Below are 21,091 nucleotides of genomic sequence, written 5' to 3'. Positions count from 1 at the left end.
GGTGTGGCCATGGGAGGGGCATGGATGGGTCATGGACATTCCTGAAAATTGCATGCACCGTTTCAGAATATGCCCGATCCATACCTAAATAAGACGTGGGCATTGACACCAGGTTTTAGTTGGTGTGAATGGCTGCGCCTAAATTTTAGTAATGGGGACAGCTACTACAAGTATTCTATAAACCACGCCTAATGTTAGGTGAGGCTTTACAGAATAGCACTAAGTGCAGTGTTTTTGATGCTGATTTTTTCAGCCCCATATATAGAATTATAAAACTGTCCTCCCAGTCTTACCAATATGCAGATAAAAATATGCACTAAATCCCTCTCAGGCTTATTTTTGAAAGAGAAGGGCGCCCATCTTCCGACACCAATTGGGAGATGGGCGTCCTTCTCTCAGGGTCGCCCAAATCGGCATAATCGAAAGCCAATTTTGGGCGCCCTCAAGTGCTTTCCATTGCGGGGATGACCAAAATTCACGGGGGCATGTCGGCAGCGTAGTGAAGGCGGGACTGGGGCATGCTTAACACATGGGCGTCCTCGGCCGATAATGGAAAAAAGAAGGGGCCCTGACGAACACTTGGCCAACTTTACTTGGTCCTTTTTTTTATGACCAAGCCACAAAAATGTGCTCTAAATGACCAGATGACCACCGGAGGCTATTGGGGATGACCTCCCCTTACTCCTCCAGTGGTCACTAACCCCCTCCCACCCTAAAAAAAACTTTTTGCCAGCCTCTATGCCAGTCTCAGATGTCATACCCAGCTCCATGACAGCAGTATGCAGGTCCCTGGAGCAGTTTTAGTGGGTGCAGTGCACTTCAGGCAGGTGGACCCAGGCCCATCCCCCCCTACCTGTTACACTTGTGGTGGTAATGTGAGCCCTTCAAAACCCACCAGAAACCCACTGTACCCACATATAGGTGCCCCCTTCACCCCTTAGGGCTATGGTAGTGGTGTACAGTTGTGGGGAATGGGTTTTTGGGAGGGGTTGGGGGGCTCAGCACCCAAGGTAAGGGAGCTATGCACCTGGGAAACAATTTGTGAAGTCCACTGCAGTGCCCCCTAGGGTGCCCGGTTGGTGTCCTGGCATATGAGGGGGACCAGTGCACTACGAATGCTGGCTCCTCCCATGACCAAATGGCTTGGATTTGGTCATTTCTGAGATAGGCGTCCTCGGTTTCCATTATCGCCGAAAATCGGGGACGATCTCTAAGGTTGACCTAAATGTGGAGATTTTTTTGTGCGTCCCCGACCGTATTATTGAAATGAAAGATGGCCACCCATCTTTGATAATACGGGTTTCCCCGCCCCTTCGCGGGGACGTCCTGCAAGGACGTCCTCAGGAAAACTTGGGCACCCCGTTCCATTATGCCCCTCTCTGTCTACTCAGTGATTGTGTCTGTAAACTACTTTGCAGTATTTGCTTGTGAACGGTGGTATTGCAAGTTCAAGTAAGCTGGATTAACTTTGGGGCCCCTTTTATTAAGGTGCACTGAAATCTGGGCTTAGCATGTTCTAACACAGGACTTTCCCACATGCTAAATTTATATGTGGTATATTTTCAGAATCATACTCTGTAGCCTGTAGTTTTGGGATGAGAAAAGTATGGGTCTATAGCATATGTTTTCAGATATGGCCAAGAATATAGGGCGGAATGAGTGCATTGCTTTAGATAAACATATTGTCTGAGAGGGAGATAAATGGTATTTTATTTATTTATTTATTTATTATTAGGATTTATTTACCTCCTTTTTGAAGAAATTCACTCAAGGCGGTGTACAGCACGAATAAGTCAAACATAAGCAACAGACAATTGCAGCAGTAAAAATATTCAAATAACAGTACAAGTTTGGCGTGTATACTGCATTACAGTGTGAACACAATATACAATACTACTACTACTATTTAGCATTTCTATAGCGCTACAAGGCATACGCAGCGCTGTACAAACATAGAAGAAAGACAGTCCCTGCTCAAAGAGCTTACAATCTAATAGACAAAAAATAAATAAAGTAAGCAAATCAAATCAATTAATGTGAACGGGAAGGAAGAGAGGAGGGGGTAGGTGGAGGCGAGTGGTTACAAGTGGTTACGAGTCAAAAGCAATGTCAAAGAGGTGGGTTTTCAGTCTAGATTTAAAGGTGGCCAAGGATGGGGCAAGACGTAGGGGCTCAGGAAGTTTATTCCAGGCGTAGGGTGCAGCGAGACAGAAGGCGCGAAGTCTGGAGTTGGCAGTAGTGGAGAAGGGAACAGATAAGAAGGATTTATCCATGGAGCGGAGTGCACGGGAAGGGGTGTAGGGAAGGACGAGTGTGGAGAGATACTGGGGAGCAGCAGAGTGAGTACATTTATAGGTTAGTAGAAGAAGTTTGAACAGGATGCGAAAACGGATAGGGAGCCAGTGAAGGGTCTTGAGGAGAGGGGTAGTATGAGTAAAGCGACCCTGGCGGAAGATGAGACGGGCAGCAGAGTTTTGAACTGACTGGAGAGGGGAGAGGTGACTAAGTGGGAGGCCAGCAAGAAGCAGATTGCAGTAGTCTAAACGAGAGGTGACAAGGGTGTGGATGAGGGTTTTGGTAGAGTGCTCGGAAAGAAAGGGGCGGATTTTACGGATGTTGTAAAGAAAGAAACGACAGGTCTTGGCGGTCTGCTGGATATGAGCAGAGAAGGAGAGAGAAGAGTCAAAGATGACCCCAAGGTTTCGAGCTGAGGAGACAGGGAGAATGAGAGAGCCATCAACAGAAATAGAAAATGGGGGGAGCGGGGAGGTGGGTTTGGGGGGGAAAATGAGAAGCTCGGTTTTGGTCATATTTAATTTCAGGTGGCGTTGAGACATCCAGGCAGCAATGTCAGACAAGCACGCTGAAACTTTGGTTTGGATGCAAGGTGAGATATCAGGGGTAGAAAGGTAGATTTGGGAGTCATCAGCATAGAGGTGGTAGGAAAAGCCATGGGATGAGATTAATGAACCAAGGGAAGAAGTGTAGATAGAAAAGAGGAGGGGACCAAGAACAGAACCCTGGGGTACGCCGACAGGCAGAGGGATAGAAGTAGAAGAGGATCCACCAGAGTGAACACTAAAGGTGCGGAGGGAGAGGTAGGAAGAGAACCAGGAAAGGACAGAGCCCTGGAATCCAAGTGAGGACAGGGTATCGAGAAGTATGCTGTGATCGACAGTGTCAAAAGCAGCGGAAAGATCAAGAAGAATGAGGATGGAATATTGACCTCTGGATTTAGCCAGTAATAGGTCATTGGAGACTTTAGTAAGCGCAGTTTCGGTTGAGTGGAGAGGGCGAAAACCAGATTGTAATGGGTCAAGAATAGCATGTGAGGAGAGAAAATCAAGGCAGCGGCGGTGAACAGCACGCTCAAGTAATTTGGAGAGAAAAGGAAGGAGGGAGATGGGTCGGTAATTAGAGGGACAAGTAGGGTCAAGTGAAGGCTTCTTAAGGAGAGGTGTGACCACAGCATGTTTAAAGGCAGCAGGGACAGTCGCAGTGGAAAGTGAGAGGTTGAGAATGTGACAGATAAAAGAAATAAGAGTAGGAGAGATGGCATTAAGAAGGTGGGTGGGAATGGGATCAGAGGAACAGGTGGTACATTTTGAGGAAGAAAGGAGAAGTGTAGTTTCCTCAATAGTAACTTCAGGAAAGGAGGAAAGGGAATGAGGGGAAGGAGAGAGAGGGGAACGGACTAGTGGAGGGAGAGCTGGTGAGGTAGAGAAAGCAAGGTTTATCTTTTGAACCTTGTTGTGAAAGAATTCAGCAAGGGTCTGAGGAGATAGTGAAGGGGGAGTTGGGGGAGGGGGCACCTTGAGGAGAGAGTTCAATGTGGTGAAGAGAAGTCGAGGATTAGAGCCAAGAGAGTTGGTCAGTTGGATATAATAATCCTGTTTGGCACGTAAAAGAGCAGATTGGAAGGAGGTCAGCATGAACTTAAAGTGTAAGAAATCAGCAAGGGCCCGAGATTTCCGCCAGAGGCGTTCGGCGGAGCGGGTACAGGAACGTAGGTAGCGGATATTAGAAGTCAGCCAAGGTTGGGGTTTTGTACGCCTTACAGGGCGGGTCATCAAAGGTGCAAGAGTGTCTAAGGCAGAGGATAGAGTATTGTTGTAAGAAGAAACAGCCTCGTTGACAGACGTGGATGGTGCCACAGTAGAGAGGAGGTTTGAAACATGGGAGGATAGAGATGAAGGGTCAATGTCGTGAAGATTCCTAGATAAATTAGATAGGATAGGACGGGACTGGGAGGGAGGAGATTTAAGTGTGAAAGTTATAAGATGGTGATCAGAGAGGGGAAGATCGGAGGCAAGGAAACTAGAGGGTGAACAGTTGGAGGAGAAGATGAGATCAAGACAGTGACCATTTTGATGAGTGGGGGAGGTGGAGCATAGTTGGAGATTAAAGGACGACGTTAAAGCGAGTAACTTGGAAATATAAGAGTTGGAAGGATCATTAGCAGGAATATTAAAGTCACCAAGGATGAGAGAGGGGGAGGAAGGATCATGGAAGAAGGCAAGCCAGGCATCAAAGTCACTGAGAAAGGATGAAAGGGACTTATCAGGGGGACGATAAATGACCGCTATTCGAAGAGGCAGAGGAGAGAAAAGGCGGATAGAGTGGACTTCAAAGGAGGAAAAACAGTGAGATTGAGGTGGAAGAAGGGGTTGAAATCTGGAGGAGGGAGAGAGAAGTAGTCCAACACCGCCCCCACGGCCAGCAGGGCGAGGAGTATGTGAAAATAGATAACCGCCATGGCACAGGGCTGCGACTGAAGCAGAGTCATCAGGGCAGAGCCAGGTTTCTGTTATGGCGAGCAGATGGAGGTGACGCGAGATAAAGAGGTCCTGGATATAGGGGAGTTTGTTACAGATAGAGCGGGCATTCCATAGGGCGCAAGAGAAGGGCAGAGAAGAGGAGGGGAGTAGAGGAATAGAGATGAGGTTAGAGAGGTCACGGTGAGATCTGTAGAGTTTGGATAATAGTTGGTGAGGAGGGCCAGGATTGGGATTGATGTCACCAGCTGAGAGTAAGAGAAGGAGTAAAAGAGAGCGGAGGAGAGTAGGAGAGGTGTGGCCACGAAGGCGTCGAAGGCGAGAGGTATTTAGGTGGAATGGGGAAGGCAAAATGGAGGGAAGAAAGAGACGGAGATTAAAAGCCAAAAAGGAGGAAGAGGGTAGGAGAGAAGGTGAGGTGATGAAGTCAATGGATGGGAAGTGAGTTCCTGTAGCGGAGAGAGGTAGGGGGTGAGGGAAAAGATTAGGAAGGGACAGAGCTAGGAAGAGAATGTGAATAGGGGCCATAAACGATTAAGGTACTTTAGCAACTGGAAAAAGATTAGATACAAAGAGAAAAATGCCCCGCGCGCCGTTAGGCGCGCGGCACCTAGAGCGGAGGCCCTGAGTGGATCGGGGTGGACCTGGGTGTCACCCCGGAGAAGGCTGTAAGGATATGCAGATGAGCTGCAAGTCCTCCACAGCACCTGAAAGGCAGCCGGTGGTAGAGGTGGGTACCTCTCAGCTGAGGAAAGGCTTACCAGGGGTTAGGCCGAAGCCAGCATTCCTCCCCCTGAGGGTCGCCTGATCCAATAAAACATTTTAATAGACAGCCTAGGGTATAAGCAAAGATGGAACATGTGGAGGGGCATAATCGAACGGGGACGACCATCTCTAAGGGCGCCCATCTCTAAGGACGTCCCGGCGAAGGGACAGGGAAGCCCATATTATCGAAACAAGATGGGCGTCCATCTTTCATTTCGATAATACGGTTGTTTATTGAAAATAGTTCCTGTTAATGTGCCATCAGTGAGAAATAAGACACTTTTAATTCATGATTTAATTGTGAATGAGAATTGTGACAGAGTCTTGGTTGACAAAATCGGACGTAGTTGTGGTGAGACAATGTTGTCCTGTTAGTTTCAGGTGGGGAAGGGAGGTGATGGAATGGTTATATTTTTTAAAAGAAAGTTTAGCTTTTGGGGTGTTGGACATGGAAGCAGCAGAAGGAGGGTTGGAATGTATGGTTTTGAAAGGTGAGGCTGTATCTTTTTGTGTCTTCTATTGTCCACCAGGAATATTAGAGATGGATTGTTCTCTTCTGATAGATTTTCTGGTATCATTACCATTTGATTTAGAGAGATTCCATATAGTGTGGCTTGAGTTGTGCGTGCAAATCAGGTTGTAATCTGTATTGCACATGCAACTTAATTATCTTAACAAGCCAATCAGTGCCAACAATTGCCAGTTAACAAGCAATTATTGATACTAATTGGCTTTTATTAAAATTTATGCACACAACTTGCTAAGCGTATTCTATGAAGTGATGCATGTAAATTCTAAAGTGCCCTGCTGAAAAGGGGGCATGGCTAAGGGCATGGAATGGGCAGATTGAAGTCGTTTCTAAAAATTATGCACGCTGTTACAGAATGCACCCATTCCGCACCTAATTTAGCTGCTGGCATTTACACCAAGTTTATTTTGTGTAAATTCCCGCGACTAGATTTAGTCACACGGATGGGCCCTAGGTGTATTCTATAAACTGCGCCTAACTTTAGATGTAGTTTATAGAACACGCCAAGGCATATTTTTTGGGAGACGATTTTTATGGCACCATAAAATCTAGCCCAGTATCAGCCTTATTTTCGAAAGTGATGGGCGCCCATATTTTGATCCAAATTGGGAGATGGGCGCCCATCTCGCAAAGGCGTCCAAATCGGTATAATCGAAAGCCGATTTTAGGCGCCTGCAACTGCACTCCATTGTGGGAATGAACAAAGTTGACGGGGGGGGGGGGGGGGGGTGTCGGAGGTGTGGTGAAGGCAGGACTGGGGCGTGTTTATCGGCCGAGCAGAGATGGGTGCCTTCGGCCGATAATCGATAAAAAATGGCCTTTTTAGCACGAATTTAGGGCACTTTTTTGGACCCTTTTTTTTCCACGAACAAGTCCCAAAAAAGTGCCCTAAATGACCAGATGACCACCGGAGGGAATCGGGGATGACCACCCCTCACTCCCCCAGTGGTCACTAACCTCCTCCCACCAAAAAAAACAACTTTAACAACTTTTTTTCCAGCCTGTATGCCAGCCTCAAATGTCATACCCAGTTCCATCACAGCAATATGCAGGTCCCTGGAGCAGTTGTTAGTGGGTGCAGTGGACGTCAGCAAGGTGGACCCAGGCCCTTCCCCCACTACCTGTTACACTTGTGGTGGTAAATGGCCGCCCTCCAAACCGCCCCCAAAACCCACTGTACAGGGCTATGGTAATGGTGTAGAGTTGTGGGCAGTGGGTTTTGGGGGGGATTTGAGGGGCTCAGCACCCAAAGGAAGGGAGCTATGGACTTGGGAGGTATTTTACTTTTTTTTTTTTAACTTGTTACAAGTGCCCCCTAGGGTGCCCTGTTGGTGTCCTGGCATGTGAGGGGGACCAGTGGACTATGAATCCTGGCCCCTCCCACGACCCAATGCCTTGGATTTGTTCATTTTTGAGATGGCTGGCTTCGTTTTCCATTATCGCTGAAAAACGAAACCGTCCAGCTCAAATCTGCACATATCTGATGCATTTGCCTGGCACAAACCATATTATCCAAAAAAAAGATGGGCGGACATTTTTTTCGAAAATACGGTCTGTCCCGCCCCTTCACGTACCCGTTCTCGGACATAGACGCCCATGGAGATGGGCGTTCGCGTTCGATTATGCCCCTCCACGTAACTTTGCATATCTATATGCTTTGAAATTGAGCCTCTAAATATTTCATGGTAACTGTGGTTTTTTTTTTCATTTCTAGTGAAGGAATAGTCTACCGTGTTGGTTTAGGAGAGCATAATCTGTATGAGCTGGATGGTACTGAATATTTCATTTCAGTGGACTCAATATTTATTCATGACAACTGGGACCCCAATGACATTAGTAACGGGTATGTGTTATTTGTTCTTCATAAAAATTCAACTTATTTTAAATCATTATGGACCTCATATTAATTATAATCATTGTAAATAGCAGACAGAACTGGTGTTAAGAAAATCCTTTCTAAATTTTGTCTACAATATGTGAAAGTTTTATCATGCTTTTATGGCAGGTGGAGGTTCCCTATTCTTCCTTTTGTGGGGAAAGACAGCAAAAGTTAGGTAAAAGATGTGGGGAGAAGATCTGTACTGGGCTGCACTCAGAAACCTATCTGCACATCTACACAAATGTATGACTCAACTGGGTAGACCTAAAGGGCAATCACCATATAACTTGTCTAGACGCACCGTAATAGATAATATTACATAGTCCAACTTGGACAAAAGCAACACCTGTACCAATAATCTGGACTGCTCAAATTCAAAATATTTTCTTATGTGTCTTAAATTCCTCAAAAGAAAGAAGGAGCTCTTAGTCAGAGCACTGAGTTAAGAGTCAAGGGATAAATTCTGGTCAACATGAACCCCCAGTATATTTATAACAGAAGAAAGTGAATACTTAGTTTGACCTACCATTATAAGGTCCACTAAAGTAAAATGTGGTCTTATCGGTGTTTTTACTTGAGTCGATAGCGTAACATCCAGGACCTAATCAATGTTAAACATCTTTAAACAACTGATGATACTGAATTTAGAAATGAGTAAATCGTAATTAACAGAGTAATGTCATTGGCATAACTGTAAGCGATGTAACCCTCTCTAGTAAGTTCCAAACCCAAAGAATGTAAGAAGATAGTAAACAATATAGGTTACAAAGGAGATCCCCGTGGGACTCCATAAGGATTTCTCCAACTATCCAACAACTTTCCATTATGTTTTACCGTATATGACCTAGAAACCAAAAATCCTCTAAACCACTTCAATACATTACCTTCAATATCTATGTAAGTTTAGAAAGCAAAATATCATAATCCACCAAATCAAAAGCTGATGATAGATTGAACTGTAGGATTAAACCCTTACCATTTTGACTTAGTATGCACCGAACACTGTCATAAAAGGGCACAATAACTGGTCATGTACTATGTAATGTTCAAATGCCTGATTGGATAACATGAGTAACATAGTAGATGACGGCAGAAAAAGACCTGCACGGGCCATCCAGTCTGCCCAACAAGATAACTCATATTTGCTGCTTTTTGTGTATACCCTACTTTGATTTGTACCTGTGCTCTTCAGGGCACAGACCGTATAAGTCTGCCCAGCACTATCCCTGCCTCCCAACCACCAGCCCTGCCTCCCAACCACCGGCTCTGGCACAGACCGTACAAGTCTGCCCAGCACTATCCTCACCTCCCAACCACCAGCCCTGCCTCCCAACCACCAGCTCTGGCACAGACCGTACAAGTCTGCCCAGCACTATCCCCGCCTCCCAACCACCAGCCCTGCCTCCCGATCTTGACTAAGCTCCTGAGGATCCATTCCTTCGGCACAGGATTCCTTTATGCTTATCCCACGCATGTTTGAATTCCGTTACCGTTTTCATTTCCACCACCTCCCGCGGGAGGGCATTCCAAGCATCCACTACTCTCTCCGTGAAAAAATACTTCCTGACATTTTTCTTGAGTCTGCCCCCCTTCACTCTCATATCATGTCCTCTCGTTCTACCACCTTCCCATCTCCGGAAAAGGAGAACATCATGTTGCATCAAGCATGAATCAAGCTGATTACAAACTAAGCCCTCCATTAATTTAACGAAAAAAGGTATTGATGCAACCGTTTTTAGTGTGCGCTAAAATTGGGCGTGCGCTAAATGTTAGAGACGCCAATGCATTCCTATGGGCGTCTCTAATGTTTAGCACACGCCAAAACATGAGCGCCTTAATAAAAGACTCCCTGAACCACAAGACTCTTTCAAAACCTTCATAATGGGTGTTATTATAATTTCTCCTAATCTTTCTGGAAAGAGTCCTGACATAAGTAAATATTGAATCCAATGAAATAACATAATCAGAAACTCAAAAAGGAGGAGTATTCATCAAATAAGGTGCAAAAGGGTCCAATATACAGTGTGATTTAGAATATTTATGGAATGTCGATTTAAATAATGTCCAATCGATAGCCCTTATCTTGATTGGTATTGAGATAACAGTCTAGATTTACTTCTCTTTCCAGGCAGGTATTCATATTACAATTTACACTCCACTCTGTTTGAGTTTTAAACATGCATTTTCCTTTTGTCTTCTGTTTTTATCTGATACTCCTTGTTTGCCAAAACGTTCTTTTATGTTTCTTGCACATATATGTAAGTTCCTTTAAATAATTTTCTTATTTATTTATATATTTATGTATTTGCCTTTGCAGAAATGATATTGCCTTACTACGCCTCAGCACTACTGCTTTTGACAATGGCTTTGTAGCAATTGTACAGCTTCCGAGTGAGGGAGATATCTTGCCCCATAATTATTCCTGCTATGTCACAGGATGGGGAGTGACCACAAGTAAGTGATAAAGCATACTCTGGCTTGAAACAGGTAACCACACACCCCTCTTGCATGTATGCTGGTATTTGTAAAGAGATACTTTAATTGCATAGTTTCACAGTCAATCTTATTGTAAGAAAATTACAATGATGGGGTTATTGCATATTTCCTCTTTACATTTTGGGATACCTGTCTTCCAAGCCATATAAGTGATAATAATTTATTTTTATTTATTTATTGTTGCATTTGTATCCCACATTATCCCACCTCTTTGCAGGCTCAATGTGGCTTACAATATAATAATGTCTGGGGTGGGGGGAAGGAGCACATTCTATGGTTCATTTCAGACAACACTACCAAACAGACTCTCAAAGTCTGTTTGTTTCTTAATTACCCTTATCTTTTTGCTCTTTATCATACCTCCTTTTTCTTTTTGGTAAGTATAAACTGTGTGTACTATTCCTGTTTTTAGCCATCCTGGTCAGTCTTCTCCATTGAAGTCCTGTATCTGGTGGTTATTTTGCATTTAATTACTTGCCCTTCCCCAAGTTACATTCAGATCCAATAGGAATTTCTCTGCCCCAGAGGGTTCACAATCTAAGGACCTCTTTGAGTTGTGTGGGTTATTGTGAGTTATTTGCTTAGGGGGAAATTCTATAAATGGTGCTTTAAAAATCGGCGCCGAAAAACCACACGGTTAGCGTGATTCTATAAACTATGCCTCAGGTTAGGCGTAGTTTATAGAATATGCTCACACACAGTTCTCACGCCTAAAATTTACATGCATCCATTTAGGCCACCTAAAACCAAACCTAAATACCTGCGTCTAGGTTAGGCACAGATCGGGTTTATTCCATTATAGTGCCCATGGTTTTTCTAAATGCCAACACCCTGCCCATTCCACTCCATGGCCACACCCCCTTTTTGACATCATGCATCAGACTTTACGTGTACTGCGTTGTAGAATACACCTAGAAAGTTGTGTGTGTACAGTCTAATTATAAGTACATAAGTAATGCCATACTGGGAAAAGACCAAGGGTCCATCGAGCCCAGCATCCTGTCCACGACAGCTGCCAATCCAGGCCAAGGGCACCTGGCAAGCTTCCCAAACGTACAAACATTCTATACATGTTATTCCTGGAATTGTGGATTTTTCCCAAGTCCATTTAGTAGCGGTTTATGGACTTGTCCTTTAGGAAACCGTCCAACCCCTTTTTAAACTCTGCTAAGCTAACCGCCTTCACCACTTTCTCCGGCAACGAATTCCAGAGTTTAATTACACGTTGGGTGAAGAAAACTTTTCTCCGATTTGTTTTAAATTTACTACACTGTAGTTTCATCGCATGCCCCCTAGTCCTAGTATTTTTGGAAAGCGTGAACAGACGCTTCACATCCACCTGTTCCACTCCACTCATTATTTTATATACCTCTACCATGTCTCCCCTCAGCCGTCTCTTCTCCAAGCTGAATAGCCCTAGCCTCCTTAATCTTTCTTCATAGGGAAGTCGTCCCATCCCCGCTATCATTTTAGTCGCCCTTCTCTGCACCTTTTCCAATTCTACTATATCTTTCTTGAGATGCGGCAACCAGAAATGAACACAATACTCAAGGTGCGGTCGCACCATGGAGCGATACAACGGCATTATAACATCTTCACACCTGTTTTCCATACCTTTCCTAATAATACCCAACATTCTATTTACTTTCCTAGCTGCAGCAGCACACTGAGCAGAAGGTTTCAGTGTATTATCGACGACGACACCCAGATCCCTTTCTTGGTCCGTAACTCCTAACGTGGAACCTTGCATGACGTAGCTATAATTTGGGTTCTTTTTTCCCACATGCATCACCTTGCACTTGCTCACATTAAATGTCATCTGCCATTTAGCCGCCCAGTATCCCAGTCTCGTAAGGTCCTCTTGTAATTTTTCACAATCCTGTCGCAATTTAACAACTTTGAATAACTTTGTGTCATCAGCAAATTTAATTACCTCGCTAGTTACTCCCATCTCTAAATCATTTATAAATATATTAAAAAGCAGCGGTCCTAGCACGGACCCCTGAGGAACCCCACTAACTACCCTTCTCCATTGTGAATACTGCCCATTTAACCCCACTCTCTGTTTCCTATCCTTCAACCAGTTTTTAATCCACAATAGGACATTTCCTCCTATCCCATGACCCTCCAATTTCCTCTGTAGCCTTTCATGAAGTACCTTGTCAAACGCCTTTTGGAAATCCAGATACACAATATCAACCGGTTCCCCTTTGTCCACATGTTTGTTTACTCCTTCAAAGAATTAAAGTAAATTGGTCAGGCAAGATTTCCCCACACAAAAGCTGTGCTGACTCGGTCTCAGTAATCCATGTCCTCGGATGTGCTCTGTAATTTTTTTTAATAATAGCCTCTACCATTTTCCCCGGCACTGACGTCAGACTCACCGGTCTATAATTTCCCGGATCTCCCCTGGAGCCTTTTTTAAAAATCGGTGTTACATTGGCCACCCTCCAATCTTCCGGTACCACGCTCGATTTTAAGGATAAGTTGCATATCACTAGCAGTAGCTCCGCAAGCTCATTTTTCAGTTCTATCAGTACTCTAGGATGAATACCATCCGGTCCAGGAGATTTGCTACTCTTCAGTTTGCTGAACTGCCCCATTACGTCCTCCAGGTTTACCGTGAAGTCAGTAGTTTCTCCGACTCGTCCGCTTGAAATACCATTTCCGACACCGGTATCCCACCCAAATCTTCCTCGGTGTAGACCGAAGCAAAGAATTCATTCAGTCTCTCCGCTACGTCTTTGTCTTCCTTGATCGCCCCTTTTACCCCTCGGTCATCCAGCGGCCCAACCGATTCTTTTGCCGGCTTCCTGGTTTTAATATAGCAAAAAAAAATTTTACTATGTTTTTTTGCCTCTAATGCTATCTTTTTTTCGTAATCCCTCTTGGTCTTCTTTATCTGCGCCTTGCATTTGCATTGACACTCCTTATGCTGCTTCTTGTTATTTTCAGACGGTTCCTTCTTCCATTTTCTGAAGGTGTTTCTTTTAGCCCTAATAGCTTCCTTCACCTCACTTTTCAACCAGGCCGGCTGTCTTTTGGACTTCCGTCTTTCTTTTCTAATTCGCGGAATATGTATGGCTATTAATTGGTTAAGTACTAATTGTCGGTGCTGATTGGCTTATCAATTAAGTTTGGCCAAATTACAGGCTGAACCCTTCGTACGTGCATGTGGCCATGTGCAGCTTTAGCCTTACCCTGCCCTCCCTCAGATGCCACGTCACGTTGAGCGAGCGGAGCCGAGCGAAAGCGAGGCTGAGGCACGCCACCGCGCACAGCCATGTCCAGGACACGTCATACTGCTACCGCGAATGCAGTGCGACCAACAACAACGACGCCACCGACGCGCTGCCTCTCTCTAAGCCCGAAGGTAGGTGGGCGTGGGCTGATGATGTCTTCTGACCCTGCCCTGAGCGTGGGTACCCGCGATGTACGCTAGGGCGCTAGGCTCAGCTGCTGCATGCGGTGTGTGTGTGCACGCTTGGGTGGTGGGCGGGCCTGAGGACAGAATCGGACGGAGCCTGAGATCAGCTGCCAGAGCGCCGCGTGTCGGGTGCTGTCTCTCTGCCGTCACGCTAGGCAGCTAGGCTGCTGCTGCTGCAGTTGTGTGTGCGCTGGGTGGGTGGGCCTGGGCTGAAATTGGGTAGCTACGCCCCTGAGTCCGAGCCTGCTCCTGTAACCTCTCAGTTACTTCTCCATGCCTTACTTCAGCTGCACAGGATACTTCAGTTTTCTTACAAGGTTCACCAAAGCAGCTTCCTTCAGCCCCTACTAGCAAGTAGTGACGAGGTGACCACATAAAAGGCATTTTCAGAAACAGTTGCTTCAGGAACGAAATAAAAAAAATCAGAAGGAATACAGAGAATTGCACTCATTTTGCCACCTCAGTAGTGCCATCACTTTGGTACAAGGAAGAGACATACATTTCTCTTTCCAGCGTAAACCCTGCAACTACGATTATAGGAAATGCACATCTGCAATTATTATTGTCAAAAAGTGTACATTTTCAGATTGTTCTTTATGACTTTTCTTTTCCAGTCGGAGGCAGCATTCCTGACAAACTACAAGAGGCTAAGCTGCCTGTGGTTGATATAAGCATCTGCTCCCAACCTGAATGGTGGGGTGACAATGCCAAAGATAACATGGTGTGCGCAGGAGGAGATGGGGTGACATCTGGATGCAGTGTAAGCTCTATACTTATTGCACCTAACATTTTGTAGTCCCTGTTTTTCTTTTTTATTATTTTCTTAGTTTTGCTACGAGCTGTTGAGTTGTTTCTAATGTTTGAGGGAAAGTGGTAGATTTCTTCTTTCCATGTATACTGCTATGGATTTACAGCCTGCTTCACTAACACAGACTTCTCAGTAATTACTGTGGATTCTTTTGGATTCGTATTAGGTAAATGAGACCTTTATTAGAGGTGCTAAAATCTATAATGATTAAGATATATACACACAATGATTAGCTATATAACTAAAAAGAAACAATATCTATCTATAAACAGTCATTACATCACTGGTCTCTACATCTAAGCAATGCTAAGAGTTCCTAGACCAGGAAAAGAAGCAATAATACACTATAAACAATCATCACTGGTTGTTACATCATCCAGGCTCTTATCATCAGTTGGGGGGGCCCTGTTCACAGCGAAAGCCAGGAGCTTCTTTGACCAGGAAACATGGTTCTCTGCACAGTTCGTACATTACTCACAGATGAGCTCCCAATTTCACTGAAAGAAACTCCCCTTTTTATTAGGCTTAGAACTCATGTTCAGAGCTAAGGAAAATTACAGGATGCTTGAGAAACAATCCATTCTGTGGGGATGTGGTCACATGTTTTCCAGTCCAGGAGGCCAATCTGAACTCGAAAACAAGCTCCATCCCCCTCTTCACATACCAAATTAATTAAAGCTGTGTCTTATCTTCTACATTCCAACTTATTTTCACACAATCAAAGTTAAGCAATCATTTTTAAACAGAATTACTTCTAATCAAGAATACAGACCTCAAGTGCACTGGTCGGTCAAGGCAGAGTTGAAAAACAACCTTTAAAATTCACTTTTATTACACCATAGTACATAGTAAAATTTACCATATGATATGAATGTCACGTCTGTGGCCGTGCCCACCCTCATACTTACCCTGTTTCTGGGAGTCAGTGGCTGTGCTGGCTTCTGCTTGTCTCTGTGTCTGTCTCTGTCTTAGTTTCTCTCTGGCTCTGTGTGCTGATTGCCTTACTGGACCTCACCTGTGTGGGCTATGCCTCTTCCAAGATGGCTGCCGACTCCTCTATGCCAGTATCCAAGACGGCTCCCGCTGTTCCTTCCTGTGGGCTGACTTCTCTGTGTGTCAAGCCTCTTTTTGGAGGCAAGGAGATTGCTGCAGCTGTGCCTCTGGTGTTGAAAGGCTTTATTAATCACTTAGAGTCTGCAGCCCTTGCCTTTGCATTTCGTCTAAGGGCCCTGGTATGTAGAGTGCTCTGTACACTGCTACATTGTTTGCTCTGTGTGAGTTTCTAATGTATGACTTGTTAGCTTGGGCACAGCTTTGCTTGTTAGCCTGTGTACAGCTTTACTAGTTCTCCTGAGATTGCTCTGTGTATGTTTCTAGTGTATGACTTGTTAGTTTGGGCACAGCTTTGCTTGTTAGCCTGTGTACAGCTTTACTAGTTCTTCTGAGATTGCTCTGTGTATGTTCCTAGTGTATGACTTGTTAGCTTGGGCACAGATTTGCTTGTTAGCCTGTGTACAGCTTTACCAGATCTCCTGGGTTTGCTTAGTGTATGTTTCTAGTGTATGACTGGTTAGCTTGGGCATAGCTTTCTTGTTAGCTTGTGTTCAGTTTCCTAGTCTTCTTGTGTTTAGCCTGCTGGTTTTCCCGTGTGTGTTTTCTTTTGCTTCTGGAGCTTCAGCCTTTGTTCAGTCTGTTGCCAGTACTCCTTGATACTGAAGCTCCAGCCATAGTCTTGCTCCTTGACCTGACCATTGCTTTGAACCTGCCTTCTGCCGGAACCCGGACATTCCCTGCCTGTCTGCCTTGCTTTCGCCTAGGTGCCTGGGGGGCACTTCTGTATACTGATTCCTGCTGTTCCTGCTTGCAAGTTCCAGTTCCGGTTTTTCCTGTAAGTCCTGCCGGCTGCCCGAACCTGAGGGCTCAACCCTCGGGGAAAGGTGGCTAAGCGTAGGTGAAGCCTAGGTCCAGTGTGTACCTGTCCAGCGGGTTCCGGTCCCGTGGGTTCCAGTCCAGTGGGTTCCGCTCCAGTGTGTTCCAGTCGAGCGGGCTTCACTCCTGTATGTTCCAGTCCAGTGGGTCCTCTCCAGTGTGTTCCAGTCCAGCGGGCTCCACTCCAGTGCGCACCCATCCGGTGCGTTCCAGTTCCGGGTATTCCTGTGTAGAACTCCAGTCCGGGGTTCTGGTCCAGTCTTGTCTCGTCTCTACCTTGAAGGTGATCTTGCCTGCCACTGCCGCTCCAAGGTAGTGGCCCAAGGACTCACAAACCCAGTGCTCCCGGGGAAGAAGCCTGACAGTATGCCAAGGTCCTCGAGAATGCGCCAGGATGCAAAGGCCATGAGTCCGGCGAGATCATCCATCCAGGTAGGCTGCCTGCCCATGACTTCGTTACCTATGGGCAATCCGGGTTCCGACCCCGGTGTAGCTCCTGATTCCAGTTCAGATCCCAGTTCCGACCTGATTTTTTCTTTGGATTCGTTAATGACCCTCCAGGATTACCGGGTACAACTTTTGTCTGATCCAGCCCTGAAAGATACTCCTGAGGCAGCAGCGGAGAGAGAGCGCATTTCTGGGCGAGGGCTCTTTGAAGACCCAGTTTCTGCTATGGATCCCTCTACGAAGCTCTTCCTTTTCCTTTACCGCTTCCAACTTCTCTCGGTTCCAGCGCTGCGGGATACTCCTGAAGCTGAGGCCGAAAGGAGACGCCGGGGAATTCCTCCACTCTGGTCTCCTCAGCTGCCTCAGCCAAGCAGCCGGCGGTACCATGGTGGGTTAGCTCCTCTTCGGGATTCCAGTCCACCAGCGCTGAGTCCAGTCCGAGGAGAGTTTCAAGCAGAGCCTTTGAAGCCTGTTTGAGTGAAGCCTCCAGCTAAGCCTCTGAGGTCAGCCCGAGGGACGGTCCTGACCATGTCTCTGAGGTCAGGCCGAGCGAGGCGTCGGACCAAGCCTCTGATTCCAGTCCCAGTAGTGCCGCCACCTAAGCTTCTGAGTCCAGTCCAGGGGGTGCTTCATACCGAGTCCCCGCTGCCAGTTCAAGTAACGATTCCACTTAAGTCTCCGAGTCCAGTCCGAGGGAAGCTTTCGATTGAGCCTCTGATTCCTGCTCAAGTGGCGCTTCGGGCCGAGCCTCCAGTCCTCGTTCAAATGGCATGCCCTTTGAAACCTCTGAGTCCAGTCCGAGGGGTGCTTCTGATGGAGTCTCCAAGACCTATGCGAGTGGCACTCCGGGTCGAGTCTCCGGTCCTTGTCCAAGTGACCCGTCCAGTCAAGCCACTGAGTCCAGTTCGAGGGGGTCTTCTAACCAAGCCTCCGGTGCCAGCCAACAGGGTGGTTCAGGTGGCACCTCCACTTCCAGTCCAGAGGGCACCTCCAATCAAGCTCCGAAGGCCAGTTCGAGTGGCGCTTCAGATCGAGCCTCCGATCCCTGTCCAAAGGGTGTTTTCTGCCAAGCCTTAGTTAAAGTTCCATCCCTGCCAGGAGGAAGAGGGCGCCTCGAGTTCCTGCTCCAGTCCAGACCCTGATACTGGTCCGGGTCCCAGTCCCGGTCCAGCTCCTGTCCAGAGTTCCAGTTCCACTTCAGACTTGGATGCCAACCCGGGTCCTAGCCCCGGTTCCGTTCCTGATACCAGCGTGGGCGTCCAGCCCATAAGTTTTGCTTCTATTACTGCTCTTGAGGATGAGATGACGTTCCAAGAGGACTGTGATAGACTTTGTTCTGATTCAGCCTTGGAGAATATCCCCGAAGCTAACGCTAGAGAGACATCCCAGTCCAGCCAGAGGGGTGCGTCCAGCCCTGCAGCTGAATCTCTTCCGAGTTTCAGTATCAGCCAAGAGGCTGAGTCCATTTCCAGCACCAGTTCCAGTCAAGATGCTGAGTCCGCTCTGAGTTCCAGCGCTAGCCAAGATGCTGAGAACGCTCCGAATTCCAGGATCAGCCAAGAGGCTGAGTCGGTTCCAAGTTCCAGTTCCAGCCAAGATGCTGAGTCCGTTCCAAGATCTAGTGCCAGCCAAGATGCTGAGTCCGTTCCAAGTTCCAGTGCCAGCCAAGATGCTGGGTCCATTCCAAGTTCCAGTTCAAGTCAAGCTCCTGATGTCAGCCCGGGTCCCAGTCTGCTTCTTGACTCTAGTCCGGGTCCCAGTCCCGGTTCGCTTCCTGACTTCCGTCTGGGTTCCCTCAGAGAAGGGTTCCTCTTGAACTTTGTTCCTCTTGCGGTATCCAAGTTCCTGAGTGGGTCCAGCAGTGAGTCGAAGGAGCCTCCTGTTTACAAGCACCGTTCCTGCCTGCCAGTGCTGGACTTCTTTGTTGCTTCCAGTCCAGTGATCCATGTTCGGGTTTTGAGACCCATCAGGAGGTTTCATCACAGTTACCCCTGGACACCTGAACTCCTCGGGGAGACCGAGAGGGGGGTCTTGAGGAGGGGGTACTGTCACGTCTGTGGCCGTGCCCACCCTCATACTTACCCTGTTTCTGGGAGTCAGTGGCTGTGCTGGCTTCTGCTTGTCTCCACGGTAGTGGCCCAAGGACTCACGAACCCAGTGCTCCCGGGGAAGAAGCCTGACAGTATGCCAAGGTCCTCGAGAACGCGACAATGAAGTTGATATTCCGCTGGCAGCAATTAGCATTATGACCAAAAATTCAGTGCCGGGCCATGTCAGGGCTCCAACACTGAATTTCTGGGTCTGCAGAACTAGCTAACACATAGCCAGTTTAGGGCCCCTTTTACCATGCTTCGGCAAAAGGGGGCCGGTGCTGGCATCAGTGCGTGTTTTACACACACATCAAGGCCCCCTTTTACCACAGCTGGTAAAAGGGAAGTCTCGTCTTCCTACAGGAAATGGCCGGGCAGCAAATAAAACACTTACTACCTACGTAGTTAATTATGTCAGACGAGGGCGGGCCCAGGAGGAAAGGAGGGAAGTCCGAAGAGGCGATCAGCTGTTCTTGCCGGTGCAGCGCCTTCACACAGAGGTGAGAAGCGCTGTGAGGGCCCGGTATCAGACGGAGGGGGGCCCGGTGGAGGGGGGAGCGGTGGCGACAACCTCAGGGGGGCGGTGGGGGCGGGGCCATGGGGTGGAGGATGGCGGGAGCTGTTCCTTGTCATTTCAAGGAAGGGAGGAGAAAGGGAGGGAGGGAGGGAGGGGGGCCGGGGCTGCCTAAAGTTATGATTTCAATGCAGGGGGGAGCGGGGAGCAGCGGCGACCTCGGGCTGGGGGGGGGCAAGGCCATCAATAAAGGACCTCGGGCGGGGGGAGGGGGGAGCAAGGCCGTCAATAAAAGATGTCCATAAAGGACGTGTTTGTCTGTTTGTTTTTCTGATGTCCTCTACCGGCCAATTATATGACGGTTTTACGAAGGGTTAGAAAATGCAAGTGAGCTGCAATGAGCAGCTCATTTGCATTCCCTTTCCTTCATGCATAGCCGTTCCCTACTGATTCGCTATGCAATTCGGTACAGAACGGCTCTAACGAGGACTTTTGTGCATCCCCCTGTTAGTGTGGAGGGACCATCATATAAGGGGCAGTGAGTCATAACCAAATAATGGAGTGCTTTAGAGGTTTTTTTGATATTCAAGCCTTCACTTCCTTTAAGAGAAGAGGTACACACCCTTTTTGGACTTCTCACATAGTTATCGTGCTATCAAATCAGACCCACAGTGAGGACAGCAGTATTTGAAAGCCTAGTAAGGTAAACACAAAATAGTTTCCATTTAATAATGGGTCTGTAAGTACCCAGAAAACTGTTGGGCTATTCTGACTGTGCTGAAGGAATCAGCAATCCTTGTATTCATGGTGCCTCACTTTTCCTCTTGCTGGTAGGGGGATTCTGGTGGACCTCTGAGCTGCCTGAGAGATGGTATCTGGCAGGTTCATGGGATTGTGAGCTATGGGCTGTTGCCTTTCTGTAGCACGTACCAGAAGCCGACAGTTTTCACCCGCGTATCATCATACATTGACTGGATATACAAAGTAAGTACCTGTGACCACACCATAGTGTGCAATGCTGAGGTTCTATTAGAATGTTATATACCAGTAATATTCCAGAAGGTAAAACATAAAACAAAGCACTACGCCTGAATACTTCCAGAAAGGGGTTCTTTTCTTTTTGTTCTTATGAACATTTTGTCCAAGAATAGAGAACGTTAGGGAGGCTCCAGCCCTCTGTCTGTCCATAATTATGCATAGTGCAAAGACACACATAGAGACAAAGACACACAAAGGTACGTGTGCACACACAAACACATACACAACCCAGTCTTTCTCACACACACACTCACAAACGTGGCTCATAGAAGCCCTGTCATTTTAACAAGACACACTTCACTATGTCTTTTCACTCAGTCCCGAATAGCTATGCGTGAGTTTGCAAATGGAGAAAGGGGAACGTGCCTTTTTGTCACACTGGGGGGGGGGGGGG

General features: G+C 46.9%; 1 protein-coding gene across 1 annotated transcript in view; it reads left to right on the top strand.

The window, feature by feature from the left end:
- LOC115466788 (elastase-1-like) overlaps nucleotides 1-21,091 on the top strand; it is an 85,645-nt gene that overhangs the window by 17,349 nt on the left and 47,205 nt on the right. Inside the window, exons 3-6 of the mRNA XM_030198345.1 lie at nucleotides 7,784-7,912; nucleotides 10,266-10,402; nucleotides 14,486-14,631; nucleotides 20,494-20,721. Coding sequence (XP_030054205.1) covers nucleotides 7,784-7,912; nucleotides 10,266-10,402; nucleotides 14,486-14,631; nucleotides 20,494-20,721 — 640 coding nt within the window. The remainder of the gene's footprint in view (nucleotides 1-7,783; nucleotides 7,913-10,265; nucleotides 10,403-14,485; nucleotides 14,632-20,493; nucleotides 20,722-21,091) is intronic.

Source organism: Microcaecilia unicolor, chromosome 1 (assembly GCF_901765095.1).
Source record: "Microcaecilia unicolor chromosome 1, aMicUni1.1, whole genome shotgun sequence".
Taxonomy (NCBI): Eukaryota; Metazoa; Chordata; class Amphibia; order Gymnophiona; family Siphonopidae; genus Microcaecilia; species Microcaecilia unicolor.
Note: the sequence above shows the minus strand (reverse complement) of the source record. Positions and strands in the feature narration are given on the sequence as shown.